We start from the raw sequence: 21,507 nt of genomic DNA on the forward strand, positions 1-21,507 counted from the left end.
TAGTGGTTTGTCTAAAGCTGCAGAGAGATCTATTTAATGTGCCTGATTAAAAGACCATATCTAAGATTGGTGTAATTTTACCTTAAGGAATAAATTGAAGAATCACTTTGGATTTATTTTAACTATAAAAATGACAAATAGCTAAGCAGTCCCTGAAGAACCTGAGGGCTTATGAGCTGAATGCATACCAAGCCCAGAAGTCACAAGACTATTAATTCAACTTTGCATCATCAGAGAGTGTGGTGCCACCAAAGCCTGCCCTTACCTACAATTCCCACTTCAGTGATACCCTCTAAATTTGTAGAATAGACTGATTACTAGACAGCCTTAGAATCAGGAGGACCTGGACTCACTTGCAGCCTCTGCCTGGTGCTGGTTGTATGACCTTGGATGACTCACTTAATTTCCCAGTGCCTCCAGGAGGACCTCAACGAGTATATGGCACTTATTTGAGGGCATTACTCATGCAAGTGGCATCCACTGCCAGTAGCCACGTCTTTCTTGCTTCGCAGGTAAAGATACTTATTCAAGAAGCCCCTGAATTAGAGGGCATCTGGTGACAACTCCCATTTTCTAGCATTTTAAGGTTTATAAAAAAAAATTGTCTCACAATCAACCCAGGAGGTAGAGTACAAAATGCGAGTAAAAACAATTAGCATTTCTTTGGCACTTTTAGGCACAGCTAGGTGGTACAGTGGATGGAGTGCCAGGCCTGGAGTCAGGAAGACTCATCTTCCTGAGCTCAAATCTAGCCTCATACTTACCAGCTGTGTGACCCTGGGCAAGTCACTTAACCCTGTTTGCCTCAGTTTCCTCAACTATAAAATGAACTGGAGAAGGAAATAGCAAATCACTCCAGTATCTTTGCCTCAATTTCCTCATCTATAAAATGATCTGGAGAAGGAAATAGAAAATCACTTCAGTATCTTTACCCGAATGGGGTAACAAAGAATCAGACAAAACTGAAAAATGACTCATGACACTTTTTGGTTTGCAAAGCACTCTTCTTTGATCCTTACAACAACACTGAAAGATAAGTGTTAATATTATCCCCATTTTACAAATGAGGAAACTGAGGAAGACAGAGGTTAAGTGATTTGTCCAGGGTCACACAGCTAGTATGTGTCTAAGGCAGAATTTGAAGACAGGTCTTCTGATTCTAGGCTCAGCGATCTATCTACTGAGCCACCTAGATGCTTTTTGTATCATTCTCATGCTCCTGGAGATGAAACTGATGTGCAGAGGTTAAGTGACTTGTCCAGGGTCACAAGGGTAGTATGTATTAAGGGATGTGACTGGAACCCAAGTCTTCTGATTACAGGTCTTGAATATTTTTTAAGGGTGTTGTAGAAAGAGGGCATGATATGGACTTAACCTCATTCTGCTTCAGTTTCATCATTTGCAAAATGGGGATAATCAAGTTGTGGTGAAGATTAAAGGAGATAACCCAAAGAAGACACTTTATCAACCTTAAAGCATTATATAGACATTAGATTCCAGCTCTCATTTTTCATTATCAGATAGTCCCTTACCTCTCTTGCCAGTAACAAAAGGCTTGTGAAATTTTCTTTGGAGTGCCCAAGTTTCTAGTTATTGTTGCTATATTTGTAATCCTAAAATATGACTATTCTTCATCTTCTCCCTTTATGTGAAGGGAGAGAATGAGTTGAATGGGTAGCCATTATTGTCTTTGACTGTCATGAGAGTTGAGGAAAGGTCTTCCTGGAAGGCATGCATTGGGTCAAGTTGAGAAGCATTGATTAAACTCCTATTATGTTCCAGGCGTTGTCCTAAGCACTAGGGATATGAAGAAAGGCAAAAATGCTACCTGTCCTCAAGGAGCTCACAATCTAATGAGGGAGATGCATGCAAACAACCAGAGACAAACAAGAGAAATTAGAGGTGATGTTAGAGGACAGGCACTACAATGAAGGGGTCCAGGAAAGGCTTCATTCAGAAGGTAACATTTTGGCTGAAACCTGGAGTAAGCCAGGAGGTAGAGACAAGGAGGGAAAGCATCACAGGCATAAGGAGATATCTAGTGAAAATTCATGGAGTCAGGAGATGGAAGACTTGTGTAAAGAACAGCAAGGAGCACAGAGACACTAGATCATAGAGTATTTGGCTATAAGATGACGGAAAGGCATGGAAGAGGGGCAGACTATTGAGGGCTTGCAAAGCCAAGGAAAAGATTGTTAGATCCTGGAAGTAATAGAGAGCTAAAGGACCAATTTCCAGAAGAGAGAGAAAGAAAAGTGACTTTTTCCCACTAAATAGCCAATGATCATTTTAGGTGTAGATATAGAAGGACAGGGCAACTAGGTGATGCAGCGGATTGAGCACCAGGCCTGGAATCAGGAAGACTCATCTTCCCGAGTTCAAATCTAGCTTCAGACACTTACTAACTGTGTGACTCTGGGCAAGTCACTTAATCCTGTTTGCCTCAGTTTCCTTATCTGTCAAATGAGCTGGAGAAGGAAATAGCAAACCACTCCAATATATTTGTCAAAAAAAAAAACCCAAATGAGGTCATCAAGGGTTGGGCACAACTCAAAAACAACAGAAAATAGAAAGAGTAGACAGAAATAATAATGCACTCAACTAATACGCAGAGCCAAAACTAGTGAAAAGTTGAGAGAAATTATGTGTCTTGACAAAAGTTATGCAGGGAGTTATTTAGCAGTCTGGGACTGAATTACTGGGGTCCATGTACTACTTAATAGCCACATACTAATCCAAAAACATCTGGATTATTGATTTATATCCATGGGAAAGAAGTATTTTTGGTTACTTAGTATTTATGAAATTTTTGATGACTCTTGGACTCTTATGATGTCCTCCATTTCCAGATATTTCATCTTATAATGTCCTTTAAGTATTTTACATTATCCTTAGTGAAACCCCATTTTAAAGAGTTTGAAAGTCATTCTAAGCCTTCTATACTACATGACTCGTGTGAAAATATGTTTAATTAGAATGTATATGTACAGCCTATATAGGATTGCACAACATCTTGGGGAAGAGGGACAGGAGGGAGATGGAGAAAATTTAAAACTTATGGAAGTGAATGTTGAAAACCAAAAATAAGTAAATTTATTTATTTTAAAAAAATAAAGAGTTTTGAAAGAAAGTGTTTCCAACATGAGATGAACAGGTAGCATAGAGTATGACACCTGATGTCAGCAAGCTCTGGGTTCAGGTCTATCTGCCTCTTACTAGCTGTGTAACACTGGGCAAGTCACTCTAACCCCTGTCTGTCTCAGTTTACTCATATATAAAATAGGGATAATAATAATAGTATCTAAACTTCTCAAGGCGGGTGTGATGGTAAAATGAGGTATTTGCAAAGCAGTTTGCAAATCTCAAGTTGCTATATAAAGGCTAGCTATGATTAGTCACTGAAAGCCTGGAACCTGTTGTACCAAGTACCTAAATAGGTCATGCAAAAATGATATGGTGTCATGTTTACATGTATAGTTCAACTCCACAGGCACTTCTTCTTACTGTGTATTTCCGGAATATATACTTGAATGCTCCCTGAAGAAAGAAATGACATGGCAAAAAAAAATCAACATCCCAAATGGTTCAGTCACTGAGATGCTGTTTTTATCATGGACAGCCATAACCCCATAAAGTTATTGTCCCCACTGAGTTGAAATTGTGCTTTCAGAAGCCTTCAAGGAACCTGTTATCCAGGGCTAGACAAAGAAATACTAGCCTCCAGCTGTGTGTGGTATTGTGGCTTTGTGTTAGACCAACAAAATATGTTTTGTAGAAGGGGAAATAAAAAGCTATTGCCTGCTCACGAAGATTATCAGCTCCATTTGGCTCTGGCTGTCAATGATAAGGCACTGACCCCGGGTGGGTGGGAGTAGGAATGAGTTTAAGAGTCTTGAAATAGTCTTTGTCTTTTCTTTTCTCAAGGAGCTGTCATGTCACCTTTTCTTCGAATTGGTTTGTCCAACTTTGACAGTGGGCCCTATCAGCCATGTCAGGGAGAAGTGGTCAACCCTTACTGCGCTGTGCTGGTCAAAGAATCGGTTGAATCAGGTAAGTGAGCAACTGGAATAGCTTATTCATGGTGGCAGGGGTGGGGAGGAAGAGGAGGTGTCTCTGGAGGGCTCTTGAGGTCAGCTGTGGGACATGATCAGGGCACAGGCGTTCCTAGAGCCATGGCATTTCAAAACTGGAAGTGATGTCAGAGTTTAACTTGCCCAATTCCTTCCTTTTATAGATGGGAAAACCAAGGTAAAGAGAGGTAAAATAATAACAAACATCATCTGGTTGATTAGTAGCAAAATCAAGACTAGAAATCAAGTGGTCTAACTCCCAGTCTGGGATTCTTTTCACTATGGCATGCTGCCTCCCTTTGTTATTAATTCCCTTTCTGCCTTGGAATCTCCATAACTTTGTCTACCAACAAAGCCAAGAGGAAGAGGTACACAGAAATTCAGTTGAAGAAGTAGAGGACTTCTTGCTTTTTAGAAAAAAGTTGAGGTGGGATTGGTGACCTAAATTATCTCCTCTGGCTATTTACACCAGTCCAATTTCTTTCATTCTGTTTGAATAGACTGTGTGACTTTGACAAGATCTATAAGAAAAAAAAAAACTTTTCCCCATCTGGATGTCACCCAATCTCTTTGGCCTCAGTTTCCCCATCTTTAAAGTAACTTAAGATGGACTAGACAGTCTCTGAGGTCACTTCCAATTCTAAATTTGTATTCACCTTTCAGATATGTAAATTCTGACCAAAAAATGATTGTATGAGTGTGTATGTAGCGTGTGTGTGTGCGTGTGTGTGTGTGTGTGTGTGTAAAATGTAACTATGATTTAAAATTCTTTTTGTGGGTATAATCAATCAACAAGTATTCATTAAGTGCTTCATGAATGCCAAGAACTGTACCAACTGCAGGCCATCCAAGTACAAATGATGAAACAAATTCTATTCCAAAGGAACTTCCATCCTAACTGGAGAATACAATGTACAAAATGCTGTTTAGTTAAGTTGCATGAAACCTGAATTCTCTTCCTCATCGCCTCTATCAGTCTGAATCCCCGTTAGATCTTTGCTACCCCTCATTCCAACCTAAATCTTGTATTGTTTTGAGCCAGAAAGAGGAAGCAGTACGCCATAGTGCAAAGAACATTTACTTTGGAGTCTGAGACAGGCATGGGTTTGAATTTCAGCCTCCCCTTTTGTGAGCTGAGGCAAGTCATTTAGAAATGTGAGATCCCTAAGGTCCCTTCCAGTGCAACATCCCAAGAACTTTGATCCTAAGTCCTTCACAGACTAACTTGTTCTTATTATTATACATTTTTTATTTCTCATATCAGCAGGCATGATTCTGGGAGGTTACGCTGCCAAGAACTCACTGGTGCCAGCCTACAATAAATCTTTTCTGATTCTAGAGCAGAATCACATATTTAGAACAAGAAGGAGCCTTCGAGGTCATCTGATCTGACTCTCTCATTTTATAGTCAAGGAAACTGAGGCTTTCTAAGATTAAGAGATTTTTGCCTAAATCACCCAGAGTATTAAGTAGCAGAAATGGAATTTGAATTCCTATCTCCTAATTCCAGATCCATCACTCTTCAGCCTGGGAACTGATGTGGTGCTCCTCTAAGCTTTGCTTTTGGGAAACTCTAGCTAAATGTGTCCTAGACAAGATTCCCTAGGTGCAAATTCTAGAGAAGCTTTGTTTTCCCATATGCTCTAAAATTAAAAGTTGCTTGGTTCATGGAAGGTAGCCTTGTGTCAGTCACCCCCAACCCACATTAACTGAAGGAAATGGATTGTTGGCAATTACTCGCCAGTAGTCTCAGCTGAGTTTTCTTCTGGCCCTATCTTTGATAAAGCCACCAAAAGTGAGTTTATAGCTGCTCCCAAATGAAAACCTTTATGATGTCACTGAGGTCTTTGAAATGTAAAATGCCTGCCTTTTTCAAATCAGCTTTTGACCTATTGGGCTTCCTGGATCTAGTTCCTTTTACAACCACAGGTTTTACTGACATTTGCCTCCTGGGGGAGATTTATTTTTGGCTGAGTGTTTGAACTTGGTCTAATCAGTGGCACGGATCAAGGGACCTTGTTAGAGAAAAGGGAAACTTTGCTTTTCTGAAAGGTTAACCTGTGAAATTGTTGAAAGCCTTCTTTTTTCAAGACCTAGTACAAGATCCATACTGAGATTAAAGTAGTATTCCCTGGCCTCAAGACACATCAGGCTATGGAACCATATTTTCCATGATAGGTCAGGGCTTGGCAGGGAAGAAGGTGACTGAAGAGTCCCAGGAAAGGACAGGAGAGTGGAGGTCAAGCTGGTATCTATTTAGGTTCTAAAAGTATGAGGTTTCCAAAAAAATGGTGAAGATTTCTGAGTTTTTTGCTCTTTCTTGGGTAACAGTTAATCTCAGGTTGATGTTAGATATTTTTAGAAAATGAGTTGAGTATAAAACTCTGCTTTGAAGTGTTTTTGTTGGTGGTGTTTTGATGGTGAATGGTTTAAGAAGAAAGAGAGAAAAAAACAGAAGGTAATAAAAGCAAGAAAGCTTTTATTGGCAGTGTAGACTTGAAACTGGAAAAGGCCTCCGGAGGTCACCCGATCCATTGAGGTCAAACTCAAATATAAAGGGGGGTGGGGTAAGGAGGGGCCACTAAACCTTTCAGGTCATATACTGACTTAGAAAGCCACACATTAACATTATTTATGTTCCTTTGTCAGGCAGCTAGGCATGCAGTGGATTGAGCTCTGGGCTTGGAATCAGGAAGAGTCACATTCATGAGTTCAAATCCAGCTTCAGATACTTATTAGCCGTGTGACCCTCAGCAAGTCATTTAACCCTGTTTGCCTTAATTTCCTCATCTGTAAAATGATCTGAAGAAGGAAATGGCCAACCACTCTAGTAACTGCCAAAAAAATCCCAAATGGGATCACAGAGAGTCAGACACAACTGAAATGGCTCAATAACAACATCATATTCTATTGTGTTTTTATTAATTTTGTTAAATATTTCCCACTTATATTTTAATCTGATTAGGCTATACAGGGAGGGTTAAAGGCCACCAGCCTATCTGACATCTCTGAAGTCTAAATACTTTGTCACGTTGTAGAGAAAGGAAATTGAGGTTAAATGACTTGCCCAAAGTCACACATAGACAATCCTATTTCCTGCCTCCCTATGATGGTAACCTTGAACATCAATAGAAAATAACACAGAAACAACCACTTACTCAACTCATAAAACTCCTCTTTTTTGTTCTACACTTAAAAGTGTCATATCTTATGGATCTCAGGGCTCTGTGTGCTAACAGGACTAGAATAAATCCCATAGATTATAGTTTCCATGTTCACTGAAACTCAGGCAAAGCCCACATTGGAGAGGTACCATGGTGAGTAGGTGGTGAAATGAACTTAGAGGTAGGAAAACTTGGATTCACATCCCATCTCAGATACTTCTTTGCAAGTCCCTTTACCTCCATGGGTCTCAGTTTCCTCATCTGTAAAATGGAAGAGTTTGCCTTGATGGCCTCTAAGTCCCTTCTGGCTCCAAATCTGTGATCTTATTCACTAGTTATTTCTTGAGCTAGTGGAAGGCACTGTCCTTCTCCATATATCTCTTGAGCCTTTTTTTGTTCATATCTCTCCACAAATTCTATGTGCTGGACAGAGTAGCCCACACACTGTTACCATTCATGGCATTCTGTCTCCCATGACTTTTGTGTACACTGTCCCCAGTGTCTAGAAAGGCACTTTCTTGACCCTTTTCCTCACAGTACCACTGGCTTCCTTCAAAGCTTAGCTCATTTGCCATAGAAGGCCTAGACTTATCTTCTCAGTGGCTAGTGGCTTGTCTCCTCTGGGGAAATTACTTTGTATATATTTGAGATTATCTATGAAAATGCATCTTGTTTTCCCCAAGAAGAATATAAGCTTCTCCAAGACAAGAATTGTTTTGATTTTGTCTCTGTATTCTCAGAACTTACCACAAAATAGAAATTTAATACATACTTGTCAAATTGAATTGTTCTGCAGGATACTTGGTTCCTACCCTGTAGAAGTTGAGATCCAAGTAGTCTGTTTTTAGGCCATGAGTCTATCCTCTCAAGGAGGATTTTTATCTTTCATTTTATTAATTCATCTGAAGGATTTAATATGTCAGTTTTATTTGCTTTAAGTGAGAAATCTCCACTAAGTCTATTCCAATGTATCATCAAGATAGAAAATCCTAGATTTCTTAAAGGTTATATGGGCAGCCTGGTGGCACAGTGGATAGAGCACTGGACCTGGAGTCAGAAGGACCTGAAATCAAACCTGGCCTCAGACACTTACTAGCAAGTCACTTAACCCTGACTGCCTCAGTTTCCTCATCTGTAAAACAAACTGGATAAAGAAATGGCAAACTACTCCAGTCTCTTTGTCAAGAAAACCCAAATGGGGTCACAAAGAGACATGAGTCAAGCAACTAAACACCAAAAGCAGAGCACAAGTTCTGGAACTAAGGCCTCCTGGTGGGACAAACTGTAAAGGCTTTGAGTATAGGAGGGGAAAAGAGAAGTGATCAAGTATTTATAAAATTCCTGCAGTGTGCCAGGCACTTTGCTACATGCTTTATAGTTATTCTTTCACTTGATCTTCACTACTACCCTGGGAGAGAGGAACTATTGTTATCCCCATTTTACTGTTGAAGAAACTGAGACAAAAGCTAAGAAACTTGCCTAAGGTCACAATGTCTAAGACTGAATTTTAACTCAGGCCGTTTCAATTCCAAGCTATCTCTACACTCTATGTAGTGCATCACCTAGCTGACAGACTCAAGGACCAGCATGGATAAGTTCAGGTAGATTTGTCACCAGAAGATTGACCATGAGGTGAGAAATTCATGGAGAGTGGCCTTCAAGGCTTCGATGGGTTGCAGTTTGCCCTAGTGGAAAAACTATAGTATCCACATCATGAAATCAGAGATCCTTGAAGAATTGACATGTTGACTCAGAATCATCATTTATATGTTAATTTAATTTTCTCCTTCCGTGAAAGATGAGGAAGAAGCACTGGTGAATATTCAGAGTAGATGAAAGATATTTGTAAACAATGCAATATTGTGAGTAATCTATCTTGAAATTATACCGCAAGAATTTGGAACTCAAAATTTAAAAATAAATTCAAAAAAATAATAGATAAAAAAGTTAAATTATAGGACCTGTTGGCTAAGAAGGATACTTTTAGGTAGCTAATCCCAGTTGAGTTGTATTCTTTAATAGAATCTGTCATCCAGCGTTGTGCTTGCTGAATGAAATTTTCCCTAGATTTGGACCTTCATCTTTAAAAGTAATCCCATAGCCCTCTCTCTACTAATTTCACCCACTTCTACTATCACCATGTCGAAGTGCTGTGCAGTGTAGCAAAGGTTGAGTGGCAGGTGTGTAAAGAAATGTTCTTATCCAAGGAAAGTATACTCCTGAAGTTTAAATGATGTTGCCCTGAGATGGTACAGTCAATCAGATTGTGGAATAGTTTGTGATTTTACTCATTATAAAAGACTTTTTAAAAGCCACAATAAAAGAGAACTTATGATGAGCTCAAAAGTATGCTGTTGTGTCTTTCAAATGGATACATAATCTTTTTCGATTAGTCATTCTTCCTCAGTTGTCAGGGAGCTAGGTCAGCCACATTACACATCAGGAAACCAAAACCAAAAGAGCTTCGGTAATGTATTCTAGGTCAGAAGTCAAGTAATTGGCAGAACGGGAATTACTTTTCCAAAAGATGTAATGTTAGTTCAGGCCAGGTCTTCATGCCAAAAGGAAGGTAATTTACTGATAATCCTGCATGCAGGAAAGGAGATCCAATCTATATAACAGGAATTCAAGTAGATTTCAAAATTTTTATGACCAGAATTATCCAAATGGTTTATTCAGATGAACTGCTGCGCTGTGGATCTTGTACTAGAATACATGCTGCACTGTTGCTTAATCTTGTCTCTTTAATTTGATGTTTCCTAAGGTTAGGGACTATATCTTCCAAATTCTGCTGAGCATGGTTCAGGCAGTGAATCCTTGTTTAGTTTAACTGAATGTCATACTGATCTAATTTAAGGGAATAATGTATAAATGTCTCTCTTTTCGTAGAAAATGGGCAAATCTATGTCCAGAAGAAGCCTACCATGTATCCACCCTGGGACAGCACTTTCGATGCTCATATCAATAAGGGGAGAGTAATGCAAATCATAGTGAAGGGGAAAAACATCGACCTGGTATCGGAAACAACCGTAGAACTCTACTCGTTGGCAGAAAGATGCAAGAAAAACAATGGAAAGACAGAAATCTGGGTAAATGTATTGTGTATGTAAAGTCAGTCAAGCAAGCATTTATTAAGTGCATACTTTATATTAAGTGCTGGGGATACAAAGACTTGAAAAAGACAGTTCCTACTTTCAGGGAGCTCATGGTCTCTTAGGGCAGATATCATGAAAGCACCTACACATAAAAGAGAGAGAGTGAAGGGGGGGGGAGAGAGAGAAAGAGAGAGTGAGAGAGAGAGGGAGAAAGAGTAAAAGAGAGGAAGGAAGGAAGGAAGGAAGGAAGGAAGGAAGGAAGGAAGGAAGGAAGGAAGGAAGGAAGGAAGGAAGGAAGCAGGGAGGCAAGGAAGCAAGGAATAATTTGAGTTAACAAGGGAAAGTCACCATCATTAAGAATAATGTTACATTTTCATATTGGTGATATTAAAATTGTCATTACTGGCATTGAGATCGAAAATGTTTATTGTCTCACGTAAAGGTAAGATGGCAGTGGCTCTGGTTGGGAGCTCTGAAATTTTCACACAGGTAAATTTTAAATACGATTTCATAACCATAAGTATGAAGTAAAGATAATGGGCATAATATAGAAAAAGAAAATATGAAAGCTTGGAAATGTGATGTGTATCAGCTGCATTTGGAGAACATAACAGGGTTTGATTATGGTCAAAATGAAAGAAACATTCCAAAGACTATGCCCTGGAAAGGGTCTTGGATTTGAAGTCAGAGAATCTGACACAGGTATTACCTGTGTGACCTTGAGGAAGTTGTGTCCCTTCACTGGTCAGTTTACTCATTTATAAAAGTAAGGACTGCACCAGATGCCTGCTAAGGTCCCTTTTAGCTCTAAATCTATGATCCCATGAAGTTGGTTTAGAAAGTGCCATCAGTTCCCCAATCATGAATATTATCTAGCTGGAACTTTGGGGAATTTGTTTGTTTGGAGCCCTTGGGACATCCTTTTTGAAGGGATGGAGATAGAAATAGCACAGGGTCAAGTGAAGTAGAGAAATAAAGGGTGGAAAAAGAAAGTAGCTTTTAATTAAATTAAATTAAAAAGTTCACTTAATTAATCTCTTTATATCTATCCCTAACTAATCAACCATTCTACCAATTTGTTCTATGACCCTGTAATTATTTCATCCTACCTCCAGTGTTTGTCCAGCAGCTATTTGTAGATTTTGTATTGGTCTCATATGGCCATAAGAATTTTAAAGGGTGAGTAATGGACAGTTATGAAAACTTTAAGGGCTCAGAAATTTTAAAAGAATTTTATATTTGAGAATTAAGTTAAGGAATTGCCATCTTTTAAGAGAAAAGAGCACTTATTCTGTGATGCACTTAGAATTTAACTTTCTTACAAGCCATAAAATATCATATATTTGTGTACTCAATTTAACAGGAGCAGTTAGCTGTTTTAGTAGATAGAATGCCAGGCCTGAGTCAGGAAGATTCATCTTTCTGAGTTTAAATCTAGCCTCAGACACTTACTAGCTGAGTGACCCTGGGCAAGTCACTTAACCCTGTTTGCCTCAGTTTCTGCAACTGTAAAATGGACTAGAGAAGGAAATGATAAACCACTCCAGTATCCTTGCCAAGAGAACCCAAAATGAGGTCACAAAGAGTTTGATACAACTGAAAATGACTGAACTGATGGTACTCAATTTATGCCACATGTTTTACAAACATGTCATCTATACTTGTTTATATGTTTTAATTAAATGTATACACATTACTATACACTAAATCATCTTTATTGTTTACAAAAAGGCTTTTTTTTACTGCATATTGGACATAGGAACTAGAGAGAGGGTCTTCTTTCATCAGCACATTACAGTGATGAGTTTTTCAGATTATTCAGTTGTCATCATAGGAGGTAGAGAGAAGTACAGCATAAGGAGTAGAGGGAGGGAATCAGGATTAAACTGAGGTCAGAGGATGAGTAAACATGGCAGCAGCAAATACAGCGTTGGGGGAGATTATAGTGACCAGAGACAAAGACTAAGAAGAGCAAGCCTAATAAGTGAGGTACATATGTTGACTTCTGTGCTTTGAGCCCTTGGGAAGGAAAAGCTGGGAAATGAGAGCTCTAACAGTGAATTCTACTTGCTCCTAACTGTCTTTGCTGATGATTTATATTATTCTTTGGGAATTTACTAATTAGTTTCCCTTGTTGTGCTCAGCTCTTTAAGTAGCCAATTGCACAGTTTGTGATCATTTACAACTTTGTTCTATATGGCAATTAAAACAAAACTATTACTGTTTAAGTTCAGTGGTTCCTTATTACTTCTAGAATTAAATACAAGCTCCTATGTCATTTAAAGCCTTTCACAATCTGACTCCAGCCTATCTTTCCAGTCTTATTTATTACACATCATTCTTCTTCATACACTCTGTGATTCGGCCAAACTGGTTTACCTAGCGTTCCTCAAATAGGACATTCCATCTCCATTCTCATGCCTTTGTACAGACTGTCTATCCTATGCATCTGGCATTCACTCCTCACCTCAACCTTGTAGAATTCCTAGCTTCCTTCAAAAATCAGCTCAAATACCACTTCCAACTTGAGGTCTTTTGTGATCCCCCAAATTACTAGTGCCCCACTCTTCCCCCCATGACACATTACCTTATATTTACTTTGTATATGATCTGTAGATTCTTCTATATGTACATTTATCTGTAATTGAATGTAAGTTTCTTGAGGGAAGTGACTGTGGTATTTGCTGTGTGCAACCCAGTGCCTAGCAAAGTACCTGTTACATAGTAGACTCCTAAAAAATGCCCATTGGTTTGTTGATGTCATCTCTCTGTAATACTGAAAATTATTTTCTTAAAACTAATTTTCTTTGCCATTTTCCCTTTGCTTTTCTTAGAATCTTAAATTTGTGTTTGTGGTTCCTTTTCTCAAGTTTATCGTTCACCTATAAGCCTTCAGTTGACTCTTCCATTCAAAGCATCAAACCCCATATCTTTACTAGTTGCTTGACCTTTTGTAGCAAAACACTACCTTTTATGTAGAAACAAAAATTGACTTGCCATATATAATGTATTAACATATAATGCAATTTTTTAATTTTTTATTCTAAACTTAAAAAACACTCAATACAATGAGCATTTCCATATACATTGTAGAACAGAAGGAAAGGAGGATTATACATAAAACTGTGAATTTATATTATGTAGATTTTGCTCTTCAAGTACATAATAAATTCAATGTGTAACTTTCAAAGCCTCCCTGATTGTATGAAATTCCTTCTGGCTTTCCTTCTGTTCTCCTCTCATTTGGGGAGGAGGAAGGGAAGGAAAATCAATGTCCCTTCTCCCATCTCCTCCCCAGTAATGCATTGTTTCGATATCAAGCTCATAACTTTAAACTTCATTTACAATTATCAGGTATTTACTGAAAATCTACTAGGTGCCAGTTTTTCCTTTCCCTTTTGGTATATGTCGTTATTTTGTTTTGTTTTGTTTTCTGTCAATCTGTACCTTATATGAACAACTAGGTAGTACAGTGGATAGACTGCCCTATAATCAGGAAGACATGAATTCAAAATCCAGCCTCAGACACTACCTATGTGACCCTGAGCAAGTCATGTAACCCCGTTTGCCTCAGTTTCCTCATCTTTAAAATGAGCTAGAGAAGGAAATGGCAAACCCCTCCAATATCTTTGCCAAGAGAACCCCAAATGGAGTCACAGAGAGTTGGACACAACTGAAGTGACTGTACAATAGCAACAAAAAAAAAAACTCTGATAACGTAGTCTAAAGAGTGAGTTGATATATGGACACTTACTCTTTTACATACTTGTAATGTTAATTATGAGAGTTAAAGGTCTTCCCCACCTATTAATGGGCCTGCCCATTAAAGGAAGTTTGATTAGGGGAGATTTGTTTTGTAGGAAGGCCCATGCCTTTTGTTAATTTCTAATGAGGCATTGGTTCTCAAAGGCTGTGATGCCCTCTGGTTCTGAAAAGTGTATAAATACTCTGAGGTGAGGTTTTGTTTTGGGGCTTACTCATTGCAAGTGTTTGTTTGGCTAGATGAGACTCTGGGCAGCCTCTAAGGAGCCCCACCCAGGCTTTGAAAACCCAGATGTTGGTGCTTCTCTCTCTGGTAACTACATATGTTTGGCAGACAGTTGTATCTGTCTGTTGATCTGTGATATATGTACTGCTTATGGTCAGACAGTTGAAAGCCCTGTCTGTTGATCTTTATTTCTCTGTTTGTATTTTCTCTCAAGTTCAGGGTGCTGACTTTTTCCCCTGAACTAAGTGAACAATATATGTGCTTGGTTAAAGTAGATTGTTGACCCCTCAAAGGCTGCTTTCCATTTAGTAAAGCAGATCTAAGAACCTGTACAGCAGGTCCTCCTGTGTATGATAGGGTCCTCACTGTTACAATACTTAACTTTCATTCTTTAACAGTCTAGGCTGTTAAGTATATAGTTCCATATCCTAAAAAGAGATTTGTCCTTACATTTTCCTTATCCTACTAACAACTCAACCTTTAACTATGATCATGAACCAAAGCCTTCAATTCTTTAAAAAAAAATTATGTTATCTGTATTATGAGAATAATGATACAAATAATCTGGCTTTATCTTTGCTTTGACAAAATAATCTTCCTTAAGCATAGATATGACTGTGCTTTCAATGACTCCCCAATGACTTTCTCATAAATTACAAACTATTCTGCCTAGCTACAGGGGTGAGGAACCTTTGGCCTGAAGGCCTCAAATGTGGCCCTGAATCAAGTTTGGATTCTGTCAAAAGGGCTGCACTTGCAGACCTAGAGGGCCATACGTGGCCTCAAGGCCACAGGTTCCCTACCCCTGGAGCCTTTAAAGACCTCCATAATCTGCCTCTAACCTACCTTTCTAGTGTTATTTCTTTTTTCCCCACTTCTCACACTCTTATAAACAAACAAGAATATTAGCTCTTCCTGAAACGTGATATTTAATCTCCCGGCTCTGTGTTGGAATAGGCCGTCCGCCATGCAGCCTTGTCTGTGTCACTTAGAATCCTTAGCTTCCTGGTTGTATTTCTTCTGCCAAGCCTTCCTTGACTTCCCTGCGGGTTAACATGCTCTTCCTTCTCCAGCTGGCCTCCTATTGCCATCAGACTGTGAGCTCCTTGAGAAGGACTGTCTTTTGTCTTTCTTTATGTCCCCAACACTTAGCATGGTGCCTGGCACTTAAGAAAAGTTTATTGACTATTTATTTGTCTTTACCTGTGTTGTTTCCCAAAATAGTATAAAACTCCAGGAAGGTAGGAACTATTTCATTTTTCGCCTTTGTATTATGTCTAGTTTCTAACATAATTAAGCACATAGTAGATGCTTAATAAATGTTTGCTGAATTTTTTCAGTTATTTCAATATATTTCCTTATTTGTCATTAGGTTTTGTTGAATTGACTTTAATGATTTCCTGCATTTTGCTTAGAAGTAGTATTACTGTATGCTAGATCATTACATGATTTCTTTATGGGAATATTTTTAATCACATCCTGGACCAATCTAGCTTAAAATGTTCCCTATTGGATTACCTGGTCCTTTGTCAAGGAGATACTTTTGGGATTCTTGGACAAATTACTTTCCTTTTTCTATTTAATACTTTTTCTGTCTGGATTGGCCAACCATGGTGAAGGAATTTGAGTATATCTACTTAAGAAGTCAGAATTTATCTATACTTATGCCTTTTCCTTTGGCCTAAATATTAGAAACTGAATGAAGTCTGTGCCCCTTTAAAGGGTCTTAAGGGTTTTAAACAGGTCTTAAGACCTGTTCCCTTACAACCCTTCCAGGGGTGGGGAATATTCTGATCTGTTAGTACTCATCAAATAAAAATTCTGAAAAGAAAAAAATCTGAGTTAGGACAAAGCAGGTCACTGTAAACCTCTCTTAAAAACCTGGTTTACTTTTACCTTACCTCTTCCTTTGGGATTTTGACTTCCAACAACCAGTCATGAATTTTGGAGTGCTCTAAGTGTCATTGGTGAGAGGACTGCCTTTCAGGTCCTTGCTCCATCTAATGGGAATAATTAAAAGGGAGAAAGAACGTAGGGAACTGAGAAGTCTTCCCTACAGAATCATCAGTCACTTCCATAACCAAGCTTTACTACTGGAGAACTTTACAATGCTTAGCCAGGGTTCTCCTCTCACTGTGTAATTGATCTCTCTTTCCTTCTCTCCACCAGTTAGAGCTGAAACCTCAAGGCCGCATGCTAATGAATGCAAGATACTTTCTGGAAATGAGTGGCAAGTGACATTTTTTTTCTTACCATTTGGGGGTGAGAAGGGCATGTCTTTTCACACATATGCCCTTTGGAAATGTGTATAATGGTGGAAAAGGATGGGGGTAGAAATGGAAATACTCAAACATTCCATGCTGTTGGCATCTCTGATGATGTTCGTAGCTTGAATGGATGAACTTACTCTGTGGGCTGCGTGTATAATGGACAATAGGTAGTGTTACTATCATTCTTTCATTTTCTGACCCTGGGTAAACAATGTTTTTAATTCCATTTTTGAGTGTCATTTTGAATCCAATTCTAATTCAGAAGGGTCTTTTCTTTTATCATTAGTCTGTATTCATACACATGTATACCCTAGCAAATAAGATACCAGGTAATAATGCTGTATCAACAATAGTGATAGCAGCTAGCATTTATATAACACCTACTATGTGCCAGGCCCTATGCTTAACACTTTACAATTATTATCTTAGGTGATCCTCACAACAACCTTGGGAGGAAGGTGCTGTTATTAGCTCCACTTTACAGATGAGGAAACTGAGGCAGGCAGAGGTCAAGTGGTTTGTCCAAGGTCATGCAGCTACTAAAGCCTCTGAGGCTGAATTTAAATCAGTTCTTTTCTGACTCAAGGCCTGCCACTCTATCCACTCCAGACCCAGCACTCTATTTACTGCACCACCTAACTGCCTCTTCCAGTCTACAATTTACAAAATAACCTAGAGAACATAGATGGGTTAGGTTTCGCTTCAGTGCAGATGTACCCACATGACTGAAATCACACATCCTAAAACTGTTGAAGTATGCGTTTACAGTAAAGTGTATATGAACACAAATTGAATATGCCAATGCACAGGTCATATATATGAAAGGAACATGACATAACATCTAAGTTTATTCCTAAGATGTGTGGGAGAATTTAAGCAACGTTGAAATTGGGAGTATTGTGGAAACACTCTGGGTACAGAGGTGTAGGACCAGAGTTTAAATCACAGCTCTACCCCTCCCTGGCTGACTTTGGGCAAGCAGCCATGTGTATCATTTTCTCATCTGTAAAATGTAGGGCCTGGTCTAGGTGATCTCTAACGCCCCTTCTGACTCTGAATCTATGACCTACGTGTAATAGAAAGTGCTCTAAACTGGGAAAAGCCCTGCTCTACCACTAATTAGTTGTGTGACCTTGGACAAGTCATATGAGCCCATTCTTAGGTCCCTCACCTATGTGATGACGGTGTTAGATTAGACCAAGGGTTGCTAACATGACATCCACAGACCTTTCTTTTTTTATGGCTAGATTCAGGGAGTCTCTGAACTTACATGGGAAAAAGAATTACATCTTTATTTTCACTAACCTCTTGTTTCCTTTGTATTCTTATGTATATTATTTTGTGCGTTTACAAACATCATTGTGAATAAGGGTCCATCAGCTGCACCAGACCACCAAAGGGGCCCATGACACAAAAAAGGTTAAGAACTCCAGAATTAGACCATTTTTTAAAGTTCTCTTCCAGCTCTATAATTCTGTGTCTTCCACCATGTCAAGTAATATATATTAATCATTCCCTATTTAAAAAACGAAGAAACAGTGATGCAAAATTTTATCGTGAATTTAAATTACATGTGTGAAAAGTCTTGTATCATGAAAGCCATCTTTATATATACATTGTACACAGCTGTTTGCTGTTTCTATGGCTTCTGGTTATTTTCTTGTGTGTGTGTGTGTGTGTGTGTGTGTATACATATACGTATGTGTGTGTATGTATATAGAGAGAGATATACATATATATCTCTCTATATATAAATATGTAGATACATATGCTGAATCTCTAGGTACTCATATTAACTACTGTGACTCATAAAATCCTGAACCTAGGAATGTATAAGAGAATATTCCATGGTAATCAGATGCCACTTATCCCTAAAATTTGTTTTGTCAAAGAGAAAGGAAGTTTGAATTTTGACAGGTCTCAAATAGGGCATCTAGGTGGCACAGTGGATAGAATCAGGAAGACCTGAATTCAGATGTGACCTTAAGACATTTACTAACTGTGTGACCCCAGGCAAGTCACTTAACCTCTTCAGCTTCAGTTTCTTCACGTGTAAAACAGTGGTAATAATAGCACCTATCTTAGAAGGTTTTTGTGAGGATCAAATGAGATCAATGTAAAGCCCTTAGCACAGTGTTTAGCATTTAATATGCACCATATGAATAATTATTATTATTGAATAAATCAATATACTTTTAAACATAATTTAAGGCTTTCCATCATTTTATTCTAAATCTAAATCACGTATTATTAGAATGTTTTGAAAATACTTTTTATGTATATTGACTTGGGGAATCAGAAAAAAACTTTCCATAAATAAAAAGAAATTTCAATTATTGGCCTAACATATTAATGCATACGTATATGTTTATTTTAAAAGAATCTTTTTCAAATACAAGAAAAAATACACTGTTCTCACCACTTCTTTCAAAATGCAACATTATGTAAATTGAGAAACCATTTGAATGCAAGTTATTTTAGGAAAGAATTTAGATTTCTCTCTTCAGAAACAGCTTCATGAATATTCATGCTGATACAGTAAAACTTGAATTTGTCATTTGAATGGAGGAATAAATGCAGGTGAGAAGGAAAAAAAATAAAGTTTGACCTGAATTGTACATGCCCTGTTCAAAATAAATCTCTTTTTAATTTTTCTCATGTAGATATAAAGAGGAAGTAGGGATGGTTGGCAGAGTGCTGATCTTGAAGTCAAGGAGATGAGAACTCAAATCCTACCTTTCACACTTCAACTCTGTGACCAAGAGAAAAACACTTAATGCATCTGAACCTCAAACAGCTAATTCTCTAGGTGGAATTTTCACAGAGACAAAATTACAAGTCACTGACTAGTGATGCTAATGTAGGACCTGCATCTCCAAGGCCATAGTTAGTGGTTTTTCACCCATATTTTCAACACATACTAATTTTGCCATGTGATGCTAAAAATGGAGGGTAGAGGGTACCTGGTATGAAGTATTTACTGTAGTGCTAGACACTGTGGGGGTTACAAAAAAGTTTTTCCTGCAGTACCCTCCTCCTACCTTTGAAATGTAATCATTCCCTGAGGCTAGATCCTGAGCTCTTACCTTTTCTCTGGGGTCTCTTATCTAGGCAGTCTCATCCACTCCTACAGTTTCATCTACCCCTTTCATATGTGTGACTTAAAAATCTTTATTTCTAGCTCTGATAACTCTCACAAGATCCACACCTAAATTTTCCATCTGCCTCTAAACCTAAATGTTTCGTCAGTATCTCCAAATAAGCATGTTGAGTTTACCTAATTTATCAACTCCCTCTACCTCCTGTCTTCCTTATTCATATTAATGAAATCAACTTTCTCCCAATCAGCAGCTCATATCTTAGAATGATTTTTTTGATTCCTTCCTCAGCATCAACCCTCATGTGGATGTGTGATTTAAATGGTGTGGGCACCAAATCCTACCAGTTCTGTCTCTACAATACCTTTCCAATGCATCCCCTCCTGTCTAACCCACCAATACCCTATTTTGGGTCCTTACTACCTTTCCTCCACACTATTTTGGTAGCATTCTATCCAGTTTCTTTACCTTCAAAATATCCTTCACAATAAGACCAGATCCATCTTCCTAATGCACAAGCTCTCATTAGTCGTTCCACTGCTTAAAAACCTTCCTGATGATCCTTGAGTGAAGTAGGAATTCCTTAGCTTAGCACTGAAAGCCTTCCAAAGTCTGGCCCCCATTTATCTTCTAAACCTCACTGCAGACTACTTGTCTGAACTCTTCCTTTTCTTATAACTATCTTACGTACTTGTCCTGCTCTATTTTTATCATAGTTGTTTGTGTATATATATCATCTTCCTTATTGAAGTTTAAGATCCTTGGAGGTAAGGATTGCCTTCTTTATCTTAAGTGCTCAGAGAGAAGCAAACATGGTAAATGAATGAATGAATTAATGAATGAATGGAAGAGAAGCCATTATTGGCAGCTAGGTAGTGCAGTAGATAGAGCACTGGGCTTAGAATCAGGAAGACTCGTTTATATGAGTTCAAATTCAGCCTCCGACACTTACTAGCTGTGTGACCCTGGGCCAATCATTTAACCGTTTGCCTCAGTTTCCTCTTCTATAAAATGAGCTAGAGAAGTAAATGGCAAACCATACCAGTATCCTTGCCAAGAAAACCCCAAATTGGGGTTATGGGGAGTCAAACATGATTGAAATAACTGAACAACAACATGTACCAAGAATGCACTGTGCTAATTACAAACAGAAATTCTGTTACAAATAGAAAAAGTAATACAGTCCCTGCTCTAAGGCTACTCATTCCTTGGACGAGGTAGGGAATCAATCATTGTTTGCTAAATTGAAGGACAAGAGGTGGTCTCTGCCCTCAGGCAGCTTATACTCTGGAGGAGGGGGGGTACCATGGACAAATAACATAATTAAAACAAATAACAGGTATTGAACAGTATGATATTGACTATAACTATAAAGGGAGTTCAGAGACAAGAGAGCATTGTGGCATGTAGAAGTTCATATTGGAAATGGGATTTAAACTGTGTTAAAGAATAAGCAGAGTGTTTTTAGGCAGAGGGAATGAAGGTTGTAGATGTACATATACAGTGAGGATGTTAACCCTCTGGACCTTATTGGGAAGTGAAAAGAAGACAGGCCCAGTGGAGACAGGTTTTAAGAGAAACTTGAAAGCTGGGCAGAGGACTTTGAACTTGATTCAGAAGGCAATGGGAAACCATTAATGAGTTTTGAGCAGAGGGGAGATATAATTAAACTTGTGTTTTAAGAGGTTAGTCTGGCATCATTGTCAGGGTTAGAGCAGAGAGTGGAAATACTGGAGATAGGGAAACCAGCTCCAAGACTATTAAGAATCATTTAAGAGTGAAGAGATGGGGCCCAGGACTTGTTTGTGTGATGGTAAGCGAA

General features: G+C 38.5%; 1 protein-coding gene across 1 annotated transcript in view; it reads left to right on the top strand.

The window, feature by feature from the left end:
* Positions 1-21,507, top strand: part of PRKCQ (protein kinase C theta) — a 208,217-nt gene that overhangs the window by 68,708 nt on the left and 118,002 nt on the right. The window contains exons 2-4 of the mRNA XM_072653421.1: positions 3,925-4,050; positions 10,124-10,323; positions 16,487-16,547. Coding sequence (XP_072509522.1) covers positions 3,933-4,050; positions 10,124-10,323; positions 16,487-16,547 — 379 coding nt within the window. The 5' untranslated portion in view covers positions 3,925-3,932. The remainder of the gene's footprint in view (positions 1-3,924; positions 4,051-10,123; positions 10,324-16,486; positions 16,548-21,507) is intronic.

This window comes from Notamacropus eugenii, chromosome 3, assembly GCF_028372415.1.
Source record: "Notamacropus eugenii isolate mMacEug1 chromosome 3, mMacEug1.pri_v2, whole genome shotgun sequence".
Classification (NCBI taxonomy): Eukaryota; Metazoa; Chordata; class Mammalia; order Diprotodontia; family Macropodidae; genus Notamacropus; species Notamacropus eugenii.